Consider the following 22,311-nt stretch of genomic DNA (forward strand, 5'->3'; position numbering starts at 1 on the left):
ATTGGTTTACTTAATATCAGATCTCTAAATTCAAAAGCAGTTCTAGTGAATGAAATGATAACTGATCAGAAATTCGATGTTCTGTGTCTGACAGAAACCTGGATTAGGCCAAATGAATATGTAGCATTAAATGAAGCCACCCCTGCAGGCTACAATTATATACACAATCCGAGATTGTCCGGTAGAGGAGGTGGGGTCAGCATACTTTTCCGAAATACCTTAGTTAGCAATCAGAAACACTATGATAATTTTACTTCTTTTGAGCTTCTTTACACCAATATAATTAATCCAGTTACAAAAAAGAATTAATTTTCTTTAATTAATATCTACAGACCACCAGGGCCCTATCTAGAATTTTTAAAAGAATTTAGTGATTTTGTCACAGACTTAGCAGTAAGTAGTGATAAAGTGATTATAGTAGGAGACTTCAAAATTCATTTCGAAAAATTGGATGATCCATTAAAAAAGGCAATAACATTGATTTTAGACTCAGTTGGTATTATTCAAAATATAACTGGACCTACTCATTACTGTAATCATACTCTGGATTTAGTTTTGACCCTGGGTGTGAGCATAGATAACCCGAATATTCGTTCTCAAACCTCCGCAATTTCAGATCATTACCTTATTTCATTTAAATGACATTTTAGTCATAATATACGTACATCCCCCAGCTACTTTATGGAACTTTCATTTGCGCCTTTTACAGCCCAACAATTTACAGATAAGCTTCCAGATTTATCAACTATAATGTACTCTCCTGTAGACTCAGTAGAATTGACAAACTAACTGAAGGTTTAGAAAATACCTTTCGCTCTACCTTAGATGTTGTTGCACCCCTTAAACACAAAATAGAGAGACAGAAAAAGCTCACACCGTGGTACAATGATCAAACCTTAAAGCAGTTTGTACGGAATTTAGAGCGTAAATATCGATCAACTAAACTGGAAGTGTTTCACTCTGTGTGGAAAGACAGTCTTGTTAAATATAGAAAAGAACTAAATAAAGCCCGCTCAGCGTATCTGGCCTCACAGATCGAGATGAATAAAAATAATCCTAGAGTTCTCTTTAGTGTTATTTCCAAATTAACTAAAAACCAGGCAGGAACTGAACCTCAGATTCCAGCCATTCACACCAGCAATGCTTTTATGGACTTCTTCGATAGTAAAATTGAAAACATTCGGGATAAAATTAAACAGATTAATAGCACATCCTCTCTGTCATCTGGTGTGGCTGATCTAGAACAAAACTCTGTTACTGAAGTTAGGTTGGAAGTCTTTAACCCACTTCCACAGCTAGAACTAGAGAAAATGATCTCCTCTTCAAACAGCACAACCTGCACACTTGATGCAGTTCCCACAAAATGACTAAAACAGGTACTACCAGATATAATTAAACCACTGTTAATGATAGTAAACTCATCACTCACCCTAGGCCATGTGCCTAAAGCCTTTAAAACAGCTGTAATTAAACCTCTGATCAAGAAACCAAATCTTGACCCTACTGTACTGTCTAACTATAGACCTATTTCAAACTTACTGTTTATTTATAAGATTTTAGAAAAAGCTGTGGCCCAACAACTTTGCTCTTACCTGCAAAGAAACCAGATCTATGAAAAATTTCAATCTGGATTCAGGCCTCAATTATAGCACTGAGACAGCTTTAGTTAAAATAACAAACAATCTACTTACAGCTGCCGACCAAGGCTGTATTTCCCTACTAGTACTTCTCGATCTGAGCGCAGCCTTTGATACAATAGATCATACAATCCTTTTAGAAAGATTAGAGAACATGGTCGGTGTAACTGGAACTACCTTAGCATGGTTTAAATCATACTTAACCGATCGCTACCAGTTTGTGAGGATAAATGAAATGTCTTCCAGTTATACTAAGGTAAGATATGGAATTCCACAAGGCTCTATATTAGGACCGTGATTATTTACATTATATATGCTCCCACTGGGCAAAGTTATTAGAAAACATGAGGTGAATTTTCATTGTTATGCGCATGACACTCAGCTCAGCCAAACCTGACGACAGAGTGAGATTAAAGAAAATTGAGCGTTGTGTAAAAGATGTGAAATTGTGGATGTCGCACAACTTCCTTCTATTAAATAGTGAAAAAACAGAAGTTCTCCTATTAGGCTGCAAAGCTGCTAGAAATAAATTATCAGACTTAATGCTAAATCTGGCCGACTTCTCCGTCACCTCTGGTTCAGCAGCTAAAAATCTTGGAGTTATTATAGATTCAGATCTAGCATTCGATAAACACATATCTAAGGTTACTAGAACAGCTTTTCTACACCTTCGTAATATTGCCAAGCTAAGAAATGCCCTATCACTGCATGACGCAGAAAAATTAGTACATGCCTTCATTACCTCAAGGCTAGATTATTGTAATGCGCTTCTGTCTGGATGTTCCTGCAGTAACTTAAATAAACTTCAGCTAGTTCAAAATGCTGCAGCCAGGGTCCTTACTAAAACGAGAAAATTTGACCATATTAGTCCAGTACTATCAGCACTGCACTGGCTTCCAGTCAAATTCCGCATAGACTATAAAATTCTACTGTTAACGTATAAAGCCCTACACGGGCTCGCTCCTGAGTATTTACGAGACCTCATCTCCTATCATGAACCATCACGATTACTTAGATCTCAGGGTGCTGGTTTCTTAGTAGTTCCTAAAATTCAGAGGAGCTCTGCAGGAGGAAGAGCTTTCTCTTATAAAGCTCCTCAACTCTGGAATAATCTCCCAGAATATGTTCGGGACTCAGACACAGTCCCAATCTTTAAGTCTAGACTGAAAACTTACTTGTTTAGTTTAGCTTTTGGTAATTAATGTTTTTCCCTTTAGATAAGGCTGCAGATCCAGGGGTTCATGGACAGAGGGAATTGTGGGTAAACTGAGATGCTGGTGCTGTTGTTCTCCCACTGCACACGGTCACTCATTTTTGTGGACGGTGGAGTGGGTGGATGCCAGTGTTTCAGGGAGCCTCCATGTCTATGTTACCTTCTGGCTCTCTGCCTTTAGTTAGGCTGTTTTATTTAGATCTGAGTCATTAGCCACACTCTAATAATATTTTATATTCTCCGTTTTACATAAATCCAGTCAAAACTAGTTCCATCTCTCTACCTTCCTCCGAGTTACTGACTGCCCACCTGTCTGACCCGATACAGGTGGATGTCCTGTCCAGCCAGACTGATGGAAGTTTCTGAAGTCAACTCTTTTCCACCACCCACCACAGATCAGCTGCTCATCATCCATCTCACTCTCCACTACAGATTACACCCAAGCCATTATACTCCTGAATATATAAAGCCTATGTGGATGTATAAAAGACTTTTTACATTTTAATTTAAAAGCCGTTCGACCAGTGGTAGGATGGTCTCCCCTTAAATGTCTTGGTCCTCCCAAGGTTTCTTCCTCCTCCTGCAGCTCTGAGGGAGATTTGCCTCCGCGCTCACTGGGGTTCTGTATTCTGTATTATCTATGTTTAATGTTTTGCCTGATTCTTTGTCCTGTGATCACGTTTCTGTAAAGCTGCTTTGTGACAACACCAGTTGTAAAAAGCGCTATACAAATAAATTTGATTTGATTTGATCTAAAAAGAAAGCCACACATAAAAGAAAAGAAAAAGGTGATTGCAAAAGAAAGAAATAAGTCAGAAAAGAAAGCCACAAAAAAAAAACAAAATATCTCAAATAGAGCATAAAGAGAGGACTGAGCGGTGCTCAGCCAGTTTTGAGTTAGGTTGTGCTTTAGTTTGGTTTATTTGAACTTAAAAGACGTCTTTTGTTGGTAAAAGCCATTTTGTGGCATTTCCTTTCTTCTGCTTCCCGCCTTTTTTCACACCTCTTGTGGGGTGTTTTTCCCACTGTAGTGGATTAACCAGAGGATTTCTTCATTGCTTGGACACAAACACACACTACCCCCACTTTACGGCCTATAAGGAAACTTCGAACCCAGAACACTCTAAAAAAACCTTGGAGTAATTTTTTTTTCAAACAACCTTAAATTTCAAAATGACATTTACTGACTATTTCTTCACTCAGCCTCGCCCGAGAGCCCTAAATGCGAGTTTAGGGTAAAATTCTGTTTACATTCCTCCAAGTCATAAACCTCGGAGTTAATGTAAACATTTGGAACATTTGCAACACATTTGCAACATTTGCATCACTAGGACGGGACTGCGGACTTAAGAGAGTGTCAAAACTTAATTAATGCCTTGGAAATTGTTAATTCACCAAATGTTGTACCAATTTAGGGGTTTGTGCCTAGTTACTTCTGCAATCACTTAGAAATAAGATTAATGAAATTAAGAGAAATGTTCTAAGCTTGGAAATTCCATTGACCGTTTGTAAGTGAGACTCTCTGCTCTCTGTTCACCAACCTCCCCCACCGTCGTAAATTCCGATGCCAGCCGCTTATCTAAGCATTCAGCAAAGGGGAGGAATTCCTCACTCAGAAGATTTTGCTTAAAATACATATATATTGACTATATAAAAAAGGTGTTTTATAGAATGTTTACTAAATAATGGTATATGTGTCTGGTATATGGTATATGTGTTTGGATGTGTCCTGATTGAATTCTCCTACACATTCAAGTCTGAATCAACAAGGTTTAATTAGCATTTGATAATTTAGCTTTATTTGGTTATCAGTGGTTTAACCATGTATTATCTTTTAAGTGATTTAATTGGGTTTAAATAATAACATGACTCTTGATCTCTTTCTGACAGAGTACCATCCATCGTTGTATTTCTAAGATTATCTTGAATATTACATGTTTGTGGGCAATATATATATATATTACATTTATTGTGATTCAATTGTAAGATTGTTTGTTTCCTGAATTTATCCTCACAAACTGATATGCTGAAAAATGTATTTTGATCCACTGTTTAATTGAGTTTTCTTTTGGTTTGATCTATTAGAAAAATGCTGAAGCATGCTGACCATGTGAGCGAGGGGGAGTTTATGGCCCTTTGTGAATCCCCACCAAAGTTTGAAATTGCTCCTAGACCAATCAAAACACAGACATTTGGGCCACAGGGCCAATCATAGCTCAGGGGCCAAACAGGCCACAGAGACTAATAGTAAACTGGGCAGACACAGTTCAGTTGCCAGTTGAGTTTTGGGAGTTCAGGTCAGAGCAGTTGGAGGAGAAGCAGTTAGAGAAGGAGTTGGAGAAGATGAGTTAAGGAAAACAGTTAGAGGAGAGAGGTTAGGGAGCCAGAGATGGAGAAAGGATAGACCGTTAGTTTAGTCATCTTAAGTTAGTTTTCTTAGACTAGTGCATTTAATCTTCAAGTATATTAATATTAGCTATCCTAGTTAAAATATCTAAGGTTATTTTACAATCTACGAAGCCAAGCATTATTCCATCTAAGTTTAGCTAAAGTACAGCTGAAAAGGAGATCCGCCAGATCCAACCCAGAAACCTGCGGTCCGGAGGCCACCAGCAAGCCACCTGAGAGCGAAGGGATTTCCCTGTGGGTTCTATTGGGGCTCCGTGCTGACACAGGAAGTCCACCCACCCTGCAGACAGGCTCACGTGATCCTTTTTCGGGGTGAAGCAGCAGACGACCAACCCAGGCGGACGTCACCAAGGCTCACTTCAACAACTCAGAGTAAGGCAGAGCTGGGTTTAATCTTTCGGCAGATGGTGTCTGTTGGTCATGGTTTGGTCGGGTCTTTAATAGAGCGTCTTTAGTATAGATGACTCATTTTGAGTGGCTTGGTTGGAAATAAGAATTGGTTTCGTAGACTTAAAATGCCTTAGACCCTTATTTAGAAATACTCACTTAATAGTTATATTAATCTTTATTCCTTTCATATCAGCATTATAACGTGTTTGTCTTTTATTTCTCATTTATCATTCTACACTATGATTTGATAGCTAATGGCTACATTTATGACTTTTTAATGAATTATTTACTCATATCTGTGTGATTTAATAAATACTTTTATTTTACAAAACCTGTCATTTCAGTGTGTTTTTCTGGATAACTTGGTTATGAAAATTTCTGTCACCTGTAGAAACCACACCCTGAGATGTCTTGTGTTATTAATTAATTTGATTAATTAATTAATTAATTAATTAATCTAATTAAATTAATTTAATAACTGGCGCCCAATTAAAAAATATTTCAACATCTCAATTAGCACCAGGTATTAAACCACTGAGCCACTACATAATTGGCTCGCCAACGTGGGGCAGGATTATTATTGGCTCTCCGCCGTGAGACCAGAATATACACATTTCATAACCAGTTCCAGAAAATAGCGCTGTAAGTTGCAGAATAAAGTGTATTTTGTTTTTATTGCTAAATGCGTTAGCTGCTGGCTAGCTGGCCTAGCTGGAGTTAACTGCATAAACCCAGCGTGTTAGAAACACACGCACATGTTCTACACGTGTTTTTGTTTACAATTCAGGACTGGCCAGTCCCCCGCTGTGTGTGCGCGTCGCGCGCACGGTCCCCTGTGTGTCTGTATAACGTGTACAGTTGTGTGTGTGGTATGCGAGCGCTCTTGAAAACATTACGCTTATTTGTAAAATAAGCTTGGTTGACACACCGCCGTGTGTGGGTAACCTTAAACCCGGGTGTATATACGTGTATATACGTGTGTACTTACATAAAGTTCGAACTGTTTCCGGTAAAATAGACATATTTTGCCAGTGTTGATCTGATAAGGCCTCCGCGCAGCTATGAGTCGCGGATTTCCGGCTCAGTGACTCCGCGCTCCAGTTAAAACTGCCGGTTTTTGCGCGAAATCCGTAAAATCCTGCAGTACTGGACACTTCCACGTGCGTAAAAGAGTAGCTAACTTTTACGTAACACCACCCTGAGTGGCAGGAAGTTTATTGTGTGCGTGATTAAACTAACCACGCCAGGATGTAAATCCTCTTTGCTCATCTTGTGAAGTGTGTTGCTGCTGTGTTAAACTTTCGGACAGCCGTGTCCTTCTCCTCTGCTATTCACAGTCGACTGAGTCAGTCAAATCTGCTGACCAGGTCCCAGACCCAAGGGGCGGTCCTTAACGTGGCATCATCAGTGGGCGTGACCACTCCCACCAGTCGGCCTCTGCCACCATCTGGTGGACAGCCTGACTATTTACACTCAAACTCAAAGGGTGTTTTACTACCCCTCACCACTAGGGGGGGTACACTGCCACATTGCCATCTGGTGTTTGATTTGGGTAACTGCATACAGTGCAGAAAGGTGCATTTCATTTGTTTGACCACCAGAGGGAGCCACTTAGCCATATAGCTGTGTCGCCACCTGGTGTTGTATTTGTGTAATTGCTATCATCCTGTAGAGTGCATTTAGAGTTTCCGTCGCCAGAGGGTGCCATTTCAAACAAACTTTTTGTTAAGTTAATAAAGGGAATTTGCATTGTGGTTGGGTTAAATGGTTTGTAAATAAGTAAACAAATAACTGCATTCATTTAATCGGTTTATATTAAATAGTTAAATTTAAGTTTCAGGTCTGCTCTCTCAAACATCACTCTTTATGTTACATTGAACCAAGCTAAATAGCTATCTCCATTGAGTAACTAATCACAACATAAAATAATTAACTGGTCATTTTAATCAATTTGATTAAGTAAAGTTAATTAAATTTTTGTTAATTAATTATTTTCAATTTAATTCAACCATCTTCAAATAAATCAAGATTAATTATTGATCGATTAAGATCAATTATTAATAACTAATTGAAATTAATTAATTAATTAACCATTAAAAAAAAAAAAAAAAAAAAAAAAAAAAAAAACGTATCCAGTTATCAGTTACTCAACCATATACCCAGCACACCTGTGCTTAATACATAGTTAAATTCTCCCATCCTGTACATAGTTAATAACTATACTCATATTTAGACATATTGTGTATAGTGCCCTACAGTTATTAAACTGTTCACTAGCATCACTGACAACAAATCTAACTATTCTTTTAAAATTAATCTACTAATTGTAACCTTAGGTCGCCCACTTTTAACAGATTTTCTTCTTAGAAAAGGCACAATGCTAATTGACTCGAACATAAAATAAACTTGTTTGTCATCAAAATTGTTTGATTCCACGTGCTTTACGTAAATCAAAATGTGTGCCACCGAAAAAGCTCTTTTAGAGCTTACAGCTGGTCTACCCCCAGGACTTACCATCCCAGTCCAACAAATGGACAGTGGGGGTCTCCATGCACTAATTGCCAAAAGCCTCAATGAGTGTGTATCTAAAATCCTTGAGGGCAAGCAACAAGTGGATCCGATTTCCCTAATACTGTGGAAACAACTGCTGTTGTCACAGGATCAACTTGCTGCTTCCTCCAAAACCATTCAAAATCTCCAAGCAGAGATTGTGACTTTAAATGATAGAGTTGCAGACCTAGAGAACAAAACTGTACAGTCTGAAATGAACCAAAGAGACCTCAAAACCGAAGTGCAGCTGCTTCAAAAGGAAGCCAACATAGCTACCCAACTTGCAGCTCAGTCACAGGAAAAACTAAAACATGCTATTGCAAGACAGGTTGAGCTACAAACTGAATTAGCACATGCTAACAATGCAGTCAAATTAACTCGAGACCAAACAGAGTTAACATTTGAGCTGATGATGGAGGGAGACTCCCCCATCAATCCAGCTGGTAAATCAGGAACCCCTGGGGTTCCGGATCCTAAGCAACAACCATCCACAAATACAATCCCTCTAGTCTCCCTTAAAGGTGCTGAAGCGCCAGTAGAACCAAGGTTCACTCAGCGTTCCCAGCCACATGGGACCTCTGTGCAACCTCAAGCACCCTCTGATAGAGATTTGGACAAAATTGCGCGTAACATCCCACGCTTTGAACCAGAACCGGACGGTTCTAATGATGTCCACCAGTATCTTCGCGACATTGACTTCTTCTTATGCCGTTTCCCCAAGGCCACGGTAGATGATAAAATCTACCTCATTAAGGTGTCCTCTAGTCGGGAAGTTGGACGTCTCATTGAGCGCCAACCACCCCATGTTAAGAGAGACTATCCTGCTCTTTGCAAGGCTTTGGAGGATGAGTTCTCCAACCACCTTGCTCAAACCGGCCTTGCTGCGGCTCTTGCAATAAAGCAGAGTCGCCAGGAAACACCCTTACAGTACTATCACCGCCTCAGGCACGCTTATTTCGGCTATAGAAATGAGCCTGGAATGGAGGAAGAGGAAGTTTTCAAAACATTGTTCGTGAGAAACCTCCATCCCTCCACCAGTCACTCTTTTGGAGTCGCAGCCTGCCCTCGTACGCTAACAAGCCGGCAGCTGCGTGATTTGGCTCTCAGAGGATGTGCTAAGTTCCAACAAAACATTAATAAAAAATCAGAGTCAAATGACGTCCTGATAATTAATGAGCAGTCCTCCCACGTCAAGCAAAAAGGGGCACACAAGGCTCCAATGCCACCTAAGACCCAGTTAAACCACAAAAACCAGAGAGTGTTCCACTCTTGGCGTCGCTCGTCCCTACATTGGGCCAAGCAAAGTGACCAAAAGCCCTCCTATCGAAGGAAAGGTAGGATAAAACGCAGTTGGAATGGCAAACATTCACAGCACCATGCTCGAGCACAGAGCTCCAGCAAACTTCAATCTCCGCTCAGGAGAAAGAGCCCAAAGCACCACAAACGTTGGTGTCCACCTAAAGGGCACAAGCATGAGACATATTCAACTAACCTGAGCACTAAAGACGGCAGTCTGCTCAGACAATTTCGTGACGAAATACGCAAGCAGGACAATGCTGAATCTGAATTCTTGCCAATTGTCCAAGCTCCAGATCAACCTGCTTGGGGGGGTGCGAAATCCATCCACCCCAATGCAGCCTTGGTTGTACAGCCAGACGCTGAAAACAACCACACTGAGGAAGCTTCTTCCCTCAGCCTGGAGGATCCACCACCTAAACAATTCTTGGGTTTCTTAACCGAGAAAGGTTCAACACCAAAATTCTACCTAGCCACCTGGCTGGAAGATGTGTTCGGGTATGAAGCTCTTTTGGACACGGGGTCAGACATTTCTTTAATGTCAAATTCACTTTTTGACCAGGTGAGGGCGACAGCCCGCCGAAACAACAAAGAGATACCTCTGAAAAAGTGTGCTCTTCACCTTCAACCATATTCGCACACTGGTATCACTCTGCATTCTGCAGCCCTGGTGCACGTTGACATCGGTCCAATGAGCCTCACCCATCCAATTCACATTTCTCCATTGGAGAACGTCCCATTGCTCTTTGGCAAAGACCTCCTTGACCGGTTCAAACCATTGATTGACTTTCAGCATCGTAGAATCTGGGCACAGGTTTGCGAACCCCTGCCCTGTCCTAAGGCACAGGATAGAGTTCAATGCTATCATGTTGCTAGCAACATTGAGCCACACAAGCTCATTGAGCCTTCAAATTCCACGGAAATCAATGAGAAGCTCACAGTCAGGATTCTGAAACCACCATCTTCAGAGTCCCCTAGCATGACTCTAAAACAAAACACCTGTTCATGGGCATTGACTCCCTCTACGGCTGTAGATGAGTACAACCCAAAAGCTGGAAAGTCATTCACTCTTAACACAACGGTCAACGGTGAAATCTTTGTTCCATGGGCTGACAAGTCAGCTGTTCACAGACCACCTGCAGGTTCCTTGCCACGGACTAACTGTGATCCTCTGTTCGTGCACCAAAAGGATTGTTCTCTTCTTGTTCCTGCACCAGTGGTTCCAGACAAACACAGTCCCTTGGATTCTTATGAATGTAAAAACATTCCCACCATCTACACAGATGGATGTGCTTTTCAGAATGCTCAAATCAAATGGAAAGTTAACATGACAATTGGTGCATGTGACAACACTTCTTTCAGAACACTGGCATTTCACCTTGATCCACTTGCCACTTACTGTGCGTCTTTCAGGATGCTCAAGGGCCTGTTTGTTTATGCCCCAGATACACACGCTTCATCTTCATTCGTGGTGCCTCAGCGCCATGGGGGGGAGAGCCTGGCTCAGGCCCTCGATCACCCATGGGTGGACCACAAAATGATGGGGGAAACACACCAAGCATTCCCACAATTGACATATCTGCCACTTGTTGGAAAAAGGCTAGTGTGTTTTCATCCCCAATCTTCAGAAGATCTGTGTGGTATATGGCCAATTCCACAAATGGATTGGGTTGAAAGACTCATGAAATTTGTTCGAAGGAACAAACATCTCATCACTGTGGCAGGTGCATTTGCCAGATGGGGGGGACGTCCCCCAGACCCTATTGAAATGGTTCAGGCCACAACTTTTTCGCTGAACCACACTTTCTCAGGTGTTGGTATATCTCACCGTTCTAGCGGTGAACTGCGGAAACACCCAAAACTGGGAAAAAGCACGCTTGGATACCAACCATTGTGCTACACTGCTGACAAGCTACTGGTGAGGTCCCAGCACAGCACTGGCAAAACAATTCGCGAGCTCAGGTCGCATTGGGTTGGTCCTCATGCAGAGGCAGACAAACTGCCTCGCATCTGGAACCAAATCCCGCATCGTCAGTGTTTTATTAAACCGATTCTCAAACAAGTTCACTGTAACCCAATTAAACTATGCAAAAGCCCCATGGGACAAGTCGGGACCAATAATGCCCTAGGTTAAATCATAATACGGGGCTAAATACCTAGACACACTGAGTGTTCATTGTCCACCATATTCTGACCTGACGCAATTGTTAAATTGAGAACGTACCACACATTCACTGTCTGGAACTCACCTATCCAAGTAGCATAACTCACAACAAATTGGATATTTTGTTAAACCTAGTGTTTGAATCACCATTTCAAACCATTAGCATAGCAGTATAATAAATACATGGAGAAGGGGGGGTGCCAATTTTTTTTTTTTCTCTTCTCTTCAGGTGCCCAAAACATATTTTGTTTCCCTTCTGACTACGTTTGTTCCGCTATATTGTTCTCAATTGTTGACTAAGTAGTGGCTAATTATTGAAGCATACCTTATGGGTAGGTTGTCTTGATAAAGTTATAAAGGAACAAATAGCTAGCAAACTATTTGTGACCCTTTCATATGCTTGTTGCCACCCTATCACATTAAATTAACTATTTTATTCAGAACCAAAAGCCAATAGCTACAACAAAAAAAAAAAAAAAACTGATCATCAGAGAAATTGTATATCCATTAGACCAAAAACTCTGTCAGCGACCTTGTAGTAGATTGTCTTAAGAAAGCATGACCAACAAGACACCAATTGCATGAAAGATGTACCCTAACGTGCTCTGTCTACAGAAATCCACGTTGACATCGACCGATGACCCAACGTCCAGTGGCCCATCGATCGATGGGGGGGGAATGTAGTGGATTAACCAGAGGATTTCTTCATTGCTTGGACACAAACACACACTACCCCCACTTTACGGCCTATAAGGAAACTTCGAACCCAGAACACTCTAAAAAAACCTTGGAGTAATTTTTTTTTCAAACAACCTTAAATTTCAAAATGACATTTACTGACTATTTCTTCACTCAGCCTCGCCCGAGAGCCCTAAATGCGAGTTTAGGGTAAAATTCTGTTTACATTCCTCCAAGTCATAAACCTCGGAGTTAATGTAAACATTTGGAACATTTGCAACACATTTGCAACATTTGCATCACTAGGACGGGACTGCGGACTTAAGAGAGTGTCAAAACTTAATTAATGCCTTGGAAATTGTTAATTCACCAAATGTTGTACCAATTTAGGGGTTTGTGCCTAGTTACTTCTGCAATCACTTAGAAATAAGATTAATGAAATTAAGAGAAATGTTCTAAGCTTGGAAATTCCATTGACCGTTTGTAAGTGAGACTCTCTGCTCTCTGTTCACCAACCTCCCCCACCGTCGTAAATTCCGATGCCAGCCGCTTATCTAAGCATTCAGCAAAGGGGAGGAATTCCTCACTCAGAAGATTTTGCTTAAAATACATATATATTGACTATATAAAAAAGGTGTTTTATAGAATGTTTACTAAATAATGGTATATGTGTCTGGTATATGGTATATGTGTTTGGATGTGTCCTGATTGAATTCTCCTACACATTCAAGTCTGAATCAACAAGGTTTAATTAGCATTTGATAATTTAGCTTTATTTGGTTATCAGTGGTTTAACCATGTATTATCTTTTAAGTGATTTAATTGGGTTTAAATAATAACATGACTCTTGATCTCTTTCTGACAGAGTACCATCCATCGTTGTATTTCTAAGATTATCTTGAATATTACATGTTTGTGGGCAATATATATATATATTACATTTATTGTGATTCAATTGTAAGATTGTTTGTTTCCTGAATTTATCCTCACAAACTGATATGCTGAAAAATGTATTTTGATCCACTGTTTAATTGAGTTTTCTTTTGGTTTGATCTATTAGAAAAATGCTGAAGCATGCTGACCATGTGAGCGAGGGGGAGTTTATGGCCCTTTGTGAATCCCCACCAAAGTTTGAAATTGCTCCTAGACCAATCAAAACACAGACATTTGGGCCACAGGGCCAATCATAGCTCAGGGGCCAAACAGGCCACAGAGACTAATAGTAAACTGGGCAGACACAGTTCAGTTGCCAGTTGAGTTTTGGGAGTTCAGGTCAGAGCAGTTGGAGGAGAAGCAGTTAGAGAAGGAGTTGGAGAAGATGAGTTAAGGAAAACAGTTAGAGGAGAGAGGTTAGGGAGCCAGAGATGGAGAAAGGATAGACCGTTAGTTTAGTCATCTTAAGTTAGTTTTCTTAGACTAGTGCATTTAATCTTCAAGTATATTAATATTAGCTATCCTAGTTAAAATATCTAAGGTTATTTTACAATCTACGAAGCCAAGCATTATTCCATCTAAGTTTAGCTAAAGTACAGCTGAAAAGGAGATCCGCCAGATCCAACCCAGAAACCTGCGGTCCGGAGGCCACCAGCAAGCCACCTGAGAGCGAAGGGATTTCCCTGTGGGTTCTATTGGGGCTCCGTGCTGACACAGGAAGTCCACCCACCCTGCAGACAGGCTCACGTGATCCTTTTTCGGGGTGAAGCAGCAGACGACCAACCCAGGCGGACGTCACCAAGGCTCACTTCAACAACTCAGAGTAAGGCAGAGCTGGGTTTAATCTTTCGGCAGATGGTGTCTGTTGGTCATGGTTTGGTCGGGTCTTTAATAGAGCGTCTTTAGTATAGATGACTCATTTTGAGTGGCTTGGTTGGAAATAAGAATTGGTTTCGTAGACTTAAAATGCCTTAGACCCTTATTTAGAAATACTCACTTAATAGTTATATTAATCTTTATTCCTTTCATATCAGCATTATAACGTGTTTGTCTTTTATTTCTCATTTATCATTCTACACTATGATTTGATAGCTAATGGCTACATTTATGACTTTTTAATGAATTATTTACTCATATCTGTGTGATTTAATAAATACTTTTATTTTACAAAACCTGTCATTTCAGTGTGTTTTTCTGGATAACTTGGTTATGAAAATTTCTGTCACCTGTAGAAACCACACCCTGAGATGTCTTGTGTTATTAATTAATTTGATTAATTAATTAATTAATTAATTAATCTAATTAAATTAATTTAATAACTGGCGCCCAATTAAAAAATATTTCAACATCTCAATTAGCACCAGGTATTAAACCACTGAGCCACTACACCACCCATTCTCCAGTCTCCTGGGAGAAACAGTCCCTTAAGCACAAAACCTTTAAAATTATTATTCAAAAACCATTACTAGAACTGAATAATAAATAATAGAACTATATCCTTTAAGTATATATATATATATATATATATATATATATATATATATATATATATATATATATATATATATATATATATCCATTATATATTCATATCTGCTCTGCACACCTACCCCAACCGTAACAATGCTTCAGTATGGATCAGTAGTGATCAGACATCTTTTAAGGTTCTGTCCACAGATTTTCAATAGTGCTCAGATAAAGGGCCTGTGAGGACCATGATAAATCTGTCAGCCTAGGCCTTTTGTGGATTTTGAGGTATTTGGTTTGCATCCAGCATTTGCTTGGATTTATTTGAATCTGTTCTTCCCTCTACCCAAAAAAATTCCTTTTGCCATTGGCTGCAACACAAACCAAAACATGACTGATCCAATCCCATGCTTACTGATTCGAGAGGTGTTCTTTTCATAAAATTGTGTACCCGTTTTCTCCAAATATACATTTGCTCATTGCAAAGAGTTTAATCTTTTAAAGAGTCTAATTTACCCTAATTTACCCACAGGACTTGTTTCATCAGTGCTTGTTTGGATGTTCTCTTGCAATTTTCTTAAGCTGAATTTTGTGGCGAGGACAGAGATTTTCTTCTGATGACTTCCATAAAGGCCATATTTCTACAGGTGTCGCTGAACAGCAGAACAAGATACAACAAATCCTTCTAAATCCTAACACAATCTTAATAATCATGATTTGTCTTTCTAGCAATCCTATGAGCAGCTGTCTGAAACTTTTCATTCTATTCTAAACCTTATATTGAGCTCTACTGTTCCTGTTAAACTTTTAAATTCGATTAGCTATCTTCTTATAGCCTCTCCTGCTTTGTATGCTTTCCAAAAATTCCAGAGTGCTAGGAAGCTGCTGTGGCTGCTGTTTTGTGGGACAATGTTAGAGGTGTCTGAGTAAGGTCTGACACTTCGTTCAAAGTTATGCTCATTATGTGCATTAGGGTTTAGTACTATGCAGTAGTATGTTAACAGTGTTCGGTAAGTTCACTTTGGCTCAGTAATGTTTAGCAGAGCCCAGGGGGGTTTTGTAGGCATTGATATGTGTCATTGGGGTTCAGTAAAATTCAGTGGTGTTTAGTATGATTGAGTAGTGTTTACTAGTGTTCGTAATGTACCTATGACCAGGATGTTGTTGAGCTGCTCCACTCCATCGATCTTGGACAGAAGCTGATTCACTACAGTATCATGAACTCCAGTGCTGCTCGCTCCAGTTCCTCTCTGCTTACATATTGCATCCAATTCATCAAATATTATAATGTGCAGACCACTGTTAGCCCCCAGCTGAAAAGAGAAAGATTCCACATTCCATGTAAAGATTGTAATACAATCAAGTGACAAGATGCTACCTGAGTTGCTACCTTAACATGAACATTAAATGTCAAAAAAGTTAGATTAAAAAAACAAAAATGTATTTGACAAACTGGATCTTTACCACATTTCAAGACTGATTTGTATGGTGTGTATATTTCGTACCCTCTTCTGTTCATCCTCTGCATCTGCGAACAGTTTCCTGATGTTAGCTTCCGATTCTCCCACGTATTTGTTCAAGATTTCTGGCCCATTCACAATTTTGGGTTCCCGAGCATTCAGCATCTTTCCGATTTGCCGAGCCATCAGAGTCTTTCCACATCCCGGTGGTCCAAACAGCAGGATTCCCTTCACATGCTTACAGCCTGCACCACACACATACAGATCATAGATTCCGCATCTTCTCCTCTAGCTTCTTTTTTGACTTTTTCAATACACCTTAAATGTACAAGGGTGACAATACAGACAGAGTGGAACGAGCTACTGTATGTGTGTGTCTGTAAATAGTGTTTAAAGTGCTCACCCATCTGTTCCACTATATCGGGTGGGAAAACTCGAGAAGCGAAAGCCCTCCGGAAGATGTCAGAGAATTCCTTATCCAAACCCCCGATTCCCATGCGCTCGAAGTTCCAGTCGGGGTTAATGATGGTCTGACGCGCCTCTTTAGTTTTTGCCTTTCCTGAAAATTAAGAAACATTCCAGTGTTACACAGCTGAATCCGGAAGTGTTCAATTTTTTTAAATAGTAGAACAGTTTGAACCAACCAACAAGGGTTAGAGAGGAACTCTCAGCCTTTTCGAAGATCACCTGACTGTTTCCGACAAGGAGGCCAATCTCAATCTGCAGCCAAATAGAAAAATATTCCAGTTTAAAGTAAAAATGGTTAGGTAATTTAGATTACATATTAGCCTGGATGTTACTACATGGTCATACGAGAAAAAATGTTTTTGTGTTTGCTATGGAAATACTAGGATGTTCCTAGGTGTTTTAAGTGGTTGCTATGGTGTTGCTAGGCAGTTGCCATGGTATCCCAGGTGCTTTGCAATGTAAAATGTTTAATATATATATATTAACCTGTATATTTATTAGACCTACAGCTAAAGCACCACTCAGTAAAGCTAACTTGCTTCCATAAAAGAAAAATCAATGTTTCATTCTGAGGTAAAATAATCGGGTGGTAAATACTATCTGGATGTGAGTTGGGTGGATGGAATTTAAAAGGGGTAGAGGTAAAACACTATATTCTTTACTGCATTTAGCTGATGCTCTTATCCAGAGCAACTTACATGGTCATTCCTATTACAGAGGATGTAGTGTTCAGAGTCTTACCCAAGGACTTTTATTGATGTAGCACAGCATAGTTACCCAGACCTGGAATTGAACCCTAGTCTCCCACATGGTAGCTTATTGCCAGGTGGTGGTGTTATCCACTGCACCACACCAAACTATCTGTTTATTGGTATTATGTAAATGTTCCTATTACACTCATTTAACAGAAACCAGATTACCCATCTGAACTATTTTTTACCCAAAACAAAGGTACACAGCATAAATCCTGCATTAGTAAGCTTTTTAATTAGGAATAAAACTTTATTGCCTTCTGTTTTTTGCCAGATGCCGGCTCTCCCTTTAGGATGCTGGGGTCCATGGCCTCCATGTCTTTCACCACCAGCCCAAAGAGCTTATCACAGAAACTGAACACCAGCTGCAGAACATGAACACACACACACACACGTAAATATATATATGTATATATATATATATATATATATATATATATATATATATATATATATATATATATATAGTCAGTTTAGTCAGATTAGTAAATGGTTCAAAAACAAGTGTAAATCAGTATCTCAGTGCTCACCTGCTGGCTTACAGAAAAGGCCTGATTGTTAAACTGCTGGATGAACTCACTGGCCATCTTATCTGAATCATATGGGCTGGAGTCCGTGCTCTTCTTCTGCAAGAAGTCGATCTCTATGGTCATAGCTCCGATACACTGCTTTGACTTGTCAAAGTTATAATTCGCCACTGAGAACACACACAACATTCCCAACATTATTTTTATTATTGTTTTTTATTATTTTTTACTTAGTGTTTATTTAACCATTAATAACTTTAGTGTTTATTTAGAGCTTGGCTCAAAAAGCTGAACCTGACAAAGTTTGCAGATGCGGTGTTCTTTAAACATTTATAGGCCATTATCTTGGCTGTACCTTTTGGCCCTCAAAACATAAAATGTGACACTGAAGTCTTTTGACTATTTATTACATGTATAAAACTTCAGACTACACTATACATCAAAACTGTATAAAATGTGCAAAAGTAATTTAAAGTGAAGATTAACATTCTTCTATAATTGTAATAATTTCAGAAATGTTACACAGTGTGTGCATAAAATTAAAACAACTATGCTGCAGACACAAAAGAAAGACATTTTGATTTTGAGTTTTATACACACCTTCTACTTCCTGTCCAATTGACAGGCCAGCCCATTTTCTCTGTAAGAGAAACAAAAAGCAGGAGAGAGATGTCACTGCGGGGTTTAGGGGTGGTGACTGGGAGGTGACTGGATGGTATGTGGTGGTTATTGTCTCTTTAGTAGGGGTGTAGGGGTGGTTTACTGCGTGGTTACTGGGTGGAGACTGGGGAGTATAGAAATGGTTACCATGTGATTACTGGGCATCAGGATGTTTACTGAGGGGTTACTGTGGGTTGTAGGGTGAGTGTGTGAGCTGACCTGTGGCAGGCTAAAGGCGATGCTTCCTGGAGCCACTGTATGATGACTCTTCACTGTAAACACAAATTTATGATTGGGTGTAGTCTTCACAGTCACATGCCTGCAGGAAAACAAAAACATATGAACACAGATATAGCAAATAAACCAACGTATAAACTAGCTGAACGTGTTCTGCTTTGAGTACGTTTGGGACTGTTATTAATACTGGATCAGAATTTCTGTTTTCATATTCTTTTATTTTAATTGTATCAAATAGCTTTTGTTAATTAAACACGTTTCAAATTAGCAAAAAATATTGGAACATGTGACTGACGAATGTTTTCCAGGTTTTCTGTAAAAATTTCTGCACAGGGTTCCCAATTCCAATGAAGGTGGGACGTTGTGTAAAATATAAATAAGAACAAAATACGATGATTTGCAAATCCTTTTCAATCTATATTCAATTTAATACAAAACAAAGACAAGATATTTAATATTAAAACGGCTAAATGAGGCAGTCCATTCTAGTACCCGTACTCTTTTAGTATGCAGTGGTAAACCTTTCAGGGATGCTTCCTTTATACCCAATAATGACACCCACCTGCTTACGATTAAGCTGTTCACCTGTAGAATGTTCCAAAATGGTATTTTTGATTATTCCTTAACTTTTCCAGGCTTTTGTTACCCCTGTCCCAACTTCTTTGGAACGTGTTGCAAAAAATTCAAAATTAGTGAATATTTGCAAAAAGTTTATGTGTTTGAACATTAAAAATCTTGTTTTTAATTGAATATAGGTTAAAACTGATTTGCAAATCATTGTATGTTTTTGTCTATGTTTTACACAATGTCCCAACTCCACTGGAATTAGGGCGGTGTAAAGTGTGTAGAGTGTGTGTACGTGTGTGTGTGTTTGTGCATGTTGTGTGAGGTGTGTGTTACTCACTGGCCGGACTGCAGGTCTTTTTCACTGACCACGGCACAGTTTGTTAAGGAAAGTTCATCTGTTGGGCATCGAGCCGCCTGCATCGTCTATAGCACAGAGATAGATTAAGAGAAAGAAAGAAAGAATAAGAACATTTCACATAACAATTTAGGAGGCAGGATGCGTTTTTCTGTCTAATATAATGCACCCTGGAAAATGTAGCTGTTCAGTCTAATCTAGTGCACTCTGGGACATTTTGTTCCCAAATTTGATCAAATGCACTGTTGGAAATGTAGTTCTCCTGTCCGATCCAGGGAAGTACGGGGAAACGTAGCTCATAAATCTGATCTAATCCACTCTAGTAAATGTATTTTTTCAGTCTAATCTAATGCACTCTTGAAAATGTACAGTGGCATACAAAAGGTTGGGCAACCTTGTCAAAGTTACTGTAACTGTGAACAGTTAAGCAAGCTAAAGACAGTATGATCTCCAAAAGGCATAAAGTTAAAGATGAAACACACTTTTCTACATTTTAGGTTAGTGTATTATGTTATTTTTTATACAATATAACAGTGAAAAAAATTGCTTCTTGCAAAAGTATTGGAGCCTTAGGAAATCTGGTCGAACCTTAATTAGACACTCTGACCTTACAAGACCGTCAGAGTCATGGCATATTTACAATCATCTTTAGAAAAGGCCAGGTGATGCAAGTTTCCAAGCTTATAAATACCCAGACTCCTCTAACCTTGTCCCACAAAACAGCAGCCATGTTTTTTTTTCTAAGCAGCTGCCTAGCACTCTGAAAATGAAAATAATGAAAAAGTGAAGGCTATAGGAAGATAGCAAAGCATACTCATGCTGTAGTTAATTATTTGCAGTTCACAGAACCAGTGGAGCTCAGGATAAGGTCTGGAAGACCAAGAACTTTCAGAGAAAATATAAAATATGTTCAGGAAGATTAAGCAGACAGTAGTTGTGGTACACTCTTCTACTATTCAGTGACACCTCCAGAAATTTGATCTTCATGAAAAAGTGAAAGATGAATAGATATGTTTTGCTTAAACTACAAAGGGGACATATTTCCCTACAGGGAATGCCTTTTGGAGTTCACAGTAACAGCAATTTTGACCAGGGGTGCTCAAACTTTTGCATGCCACTGAAATACGCTCTGGAAAATGTAACTCACACAGACACACACGCACATACACACTAAAACCCAGAGAAGCAGGGAACAGATAAATAAGAGACAACTGAGAGAACAGAATGTGGAGCTAAAAGCAGGAGCTGCAAAATGTGTGCTAATCTCTTAGAATAAAAATAACAACAAAAGAGAGATACATAGAGGAAAAAGCATGAAGCAGCCTAACAAACAACCCCCCAACACACACTTAGCCCCAGAGTGACTCAGCAGGTTTGATGTTTAACAGAGATGAGTCAGCAGAACCCCAGACCATAATAAATAAAATAAATTAATTAAAGAGCTCAAGTTTTATTGGAGCTGATCTGGATGCTGAGTGAGGAGAAGTTCTGAAGATTTTATCAGTCAACAGATTTAAACCATCCAAACCTACACTATCAATCAAATATGAAAAAAGGCTTCCCTCTGGCTGCTATACTGCTGGTCTCTGTACTGATTCAGGTTATTAATTTGACTTAATTTGACAATAGGGGAGTCTGTGGTTTACTCTTTGTTGTTTAAGACAGCAAGGGCCGATCTGTAGTGAAAGTCTGCCTGGCTGCCTGTCCACAAACCCCAACCTCACCACTACGTACACACCACTATACCCTGTATACCACTAAACCTCACACACCCCTATGCCCTATATAGCACTACACTGCACACATCAATACACCCTATACAACACTAAAGCATCCTTACCACTAGGGTACACACTACACACACCACTACTGAATCCTATGCACCACTACACCACTAAACCTTATGTACCACTAAACCTCACACACTTAAAACTATATAACACTAAACCCTCATACCACTATAACCTACACAGTACACTTTACACACCATATATACAGTGGCTTACAAAACTTTTTCACATTTTGTCAATTTACAACCACAAACCTTAATGTATTTTATAGAGATTTTAAGTGATAAATGTGCAAAAGTATCCAGCACCCTTTACTCTGAACCTAAAAAAATCCAGTGTCCAGCTTTGTGTAATTTAGTCTCAGTATAAATACAACTGTTCTGTAAAGGCCTTGGTGGTTTCTTAGAGAACACAAGTGAACAAACAGCATCTTGAAGACCAAGGAACTCACCAGACAGGCCAGAGATTTGGAAAAGTTTAAAGCAGGGATAGGATATAAAAACATATCCCAAGATTTAAGCATCCCAAAAAGCACTGTTTACTCGATCACCCAAAATGAAAAATTACTCTACAACTGCAAATCTACCAAGACATGGCTGTCCACCCAAACTGTCAGAACGAGGAGAGCACTAGTCAGTGAAACAGCCAAAGGGCCCATGGTCACTCTAAAGGTGCTGCAGAAATCCACAACTCAGGTGGAAGAATCTGTCGAGAGAACAACTATTTACAACTATTACAAGTTGTGCACTCCACAAATA

The 22,311-nt window shown here is 39.5% G+C and overlaps 1 protein-coding gene across 3 annotated transcripts in view; it reads right to left on the reverse strand.

Annotated features, from left to right (window-relative positions):
- Positions 1-22,311, reverse strand: part of nsfa (N-ethylmaleimide-sensitive factor a) — a 52,605-nt gene that overhangs the window by 13,788 nt on the left and 16,506 nt on the right. For all 3 annotated transcript variants that reach the window (XM_022667956.2, XM_022667957.2, XM_022667955.2), the window contains 9 exons: positions 19,746-19,831; positions 18,824-18,923; positions 18,545-18,584; positions 17,948-18,114; positions 17,675-17,782; positions 16,842-16,917; positions 16,601-16,756; positions 16,243-16,442; positions 15,885-16,050 (listed from right to left, as the gene is read on the reverse strand). In XM_022667956.2, the coding sequence (XP_022523677.1) occupies positions 15,885-16,050; positions 16,243-16,442; positions 16,601-16,756; positions 16,842-16,917; positions 17,675-17,782; positions 17,948-18,114; positions 18,545-18,584; positions 18,824-18,923; positions 19,746-19,831 (1,099 nt within the window). The remainder of the gene's footprint in view (positions 1-15,884; positions 16,051-16,242; positions 16,443-16,600; positions 16,757-16,841; positions 16,918-17,674; positions 17,783-17,947; positions 18,115-18,544; positions 18,585-18,823; positions 18,924-19,745; positions 19,832-22,311) is intronic.

This window comes from Astyanax mexicanus, chromosome 19 (genome assembly GCF_023375975.1).
Source record: "Astyanax mexicanus isolate ESR-SI-001 chromosome 19, AstMex3_surface, whole genome shotgun sequence".
NCBI classification, from domain to species: domain Eukaryota; kingdom Metazoa; phylum Chordata; class Actinopteri; order Characiformes; family Acestrorhamphidae; genus Astyanax; species Astyanax mexicanus.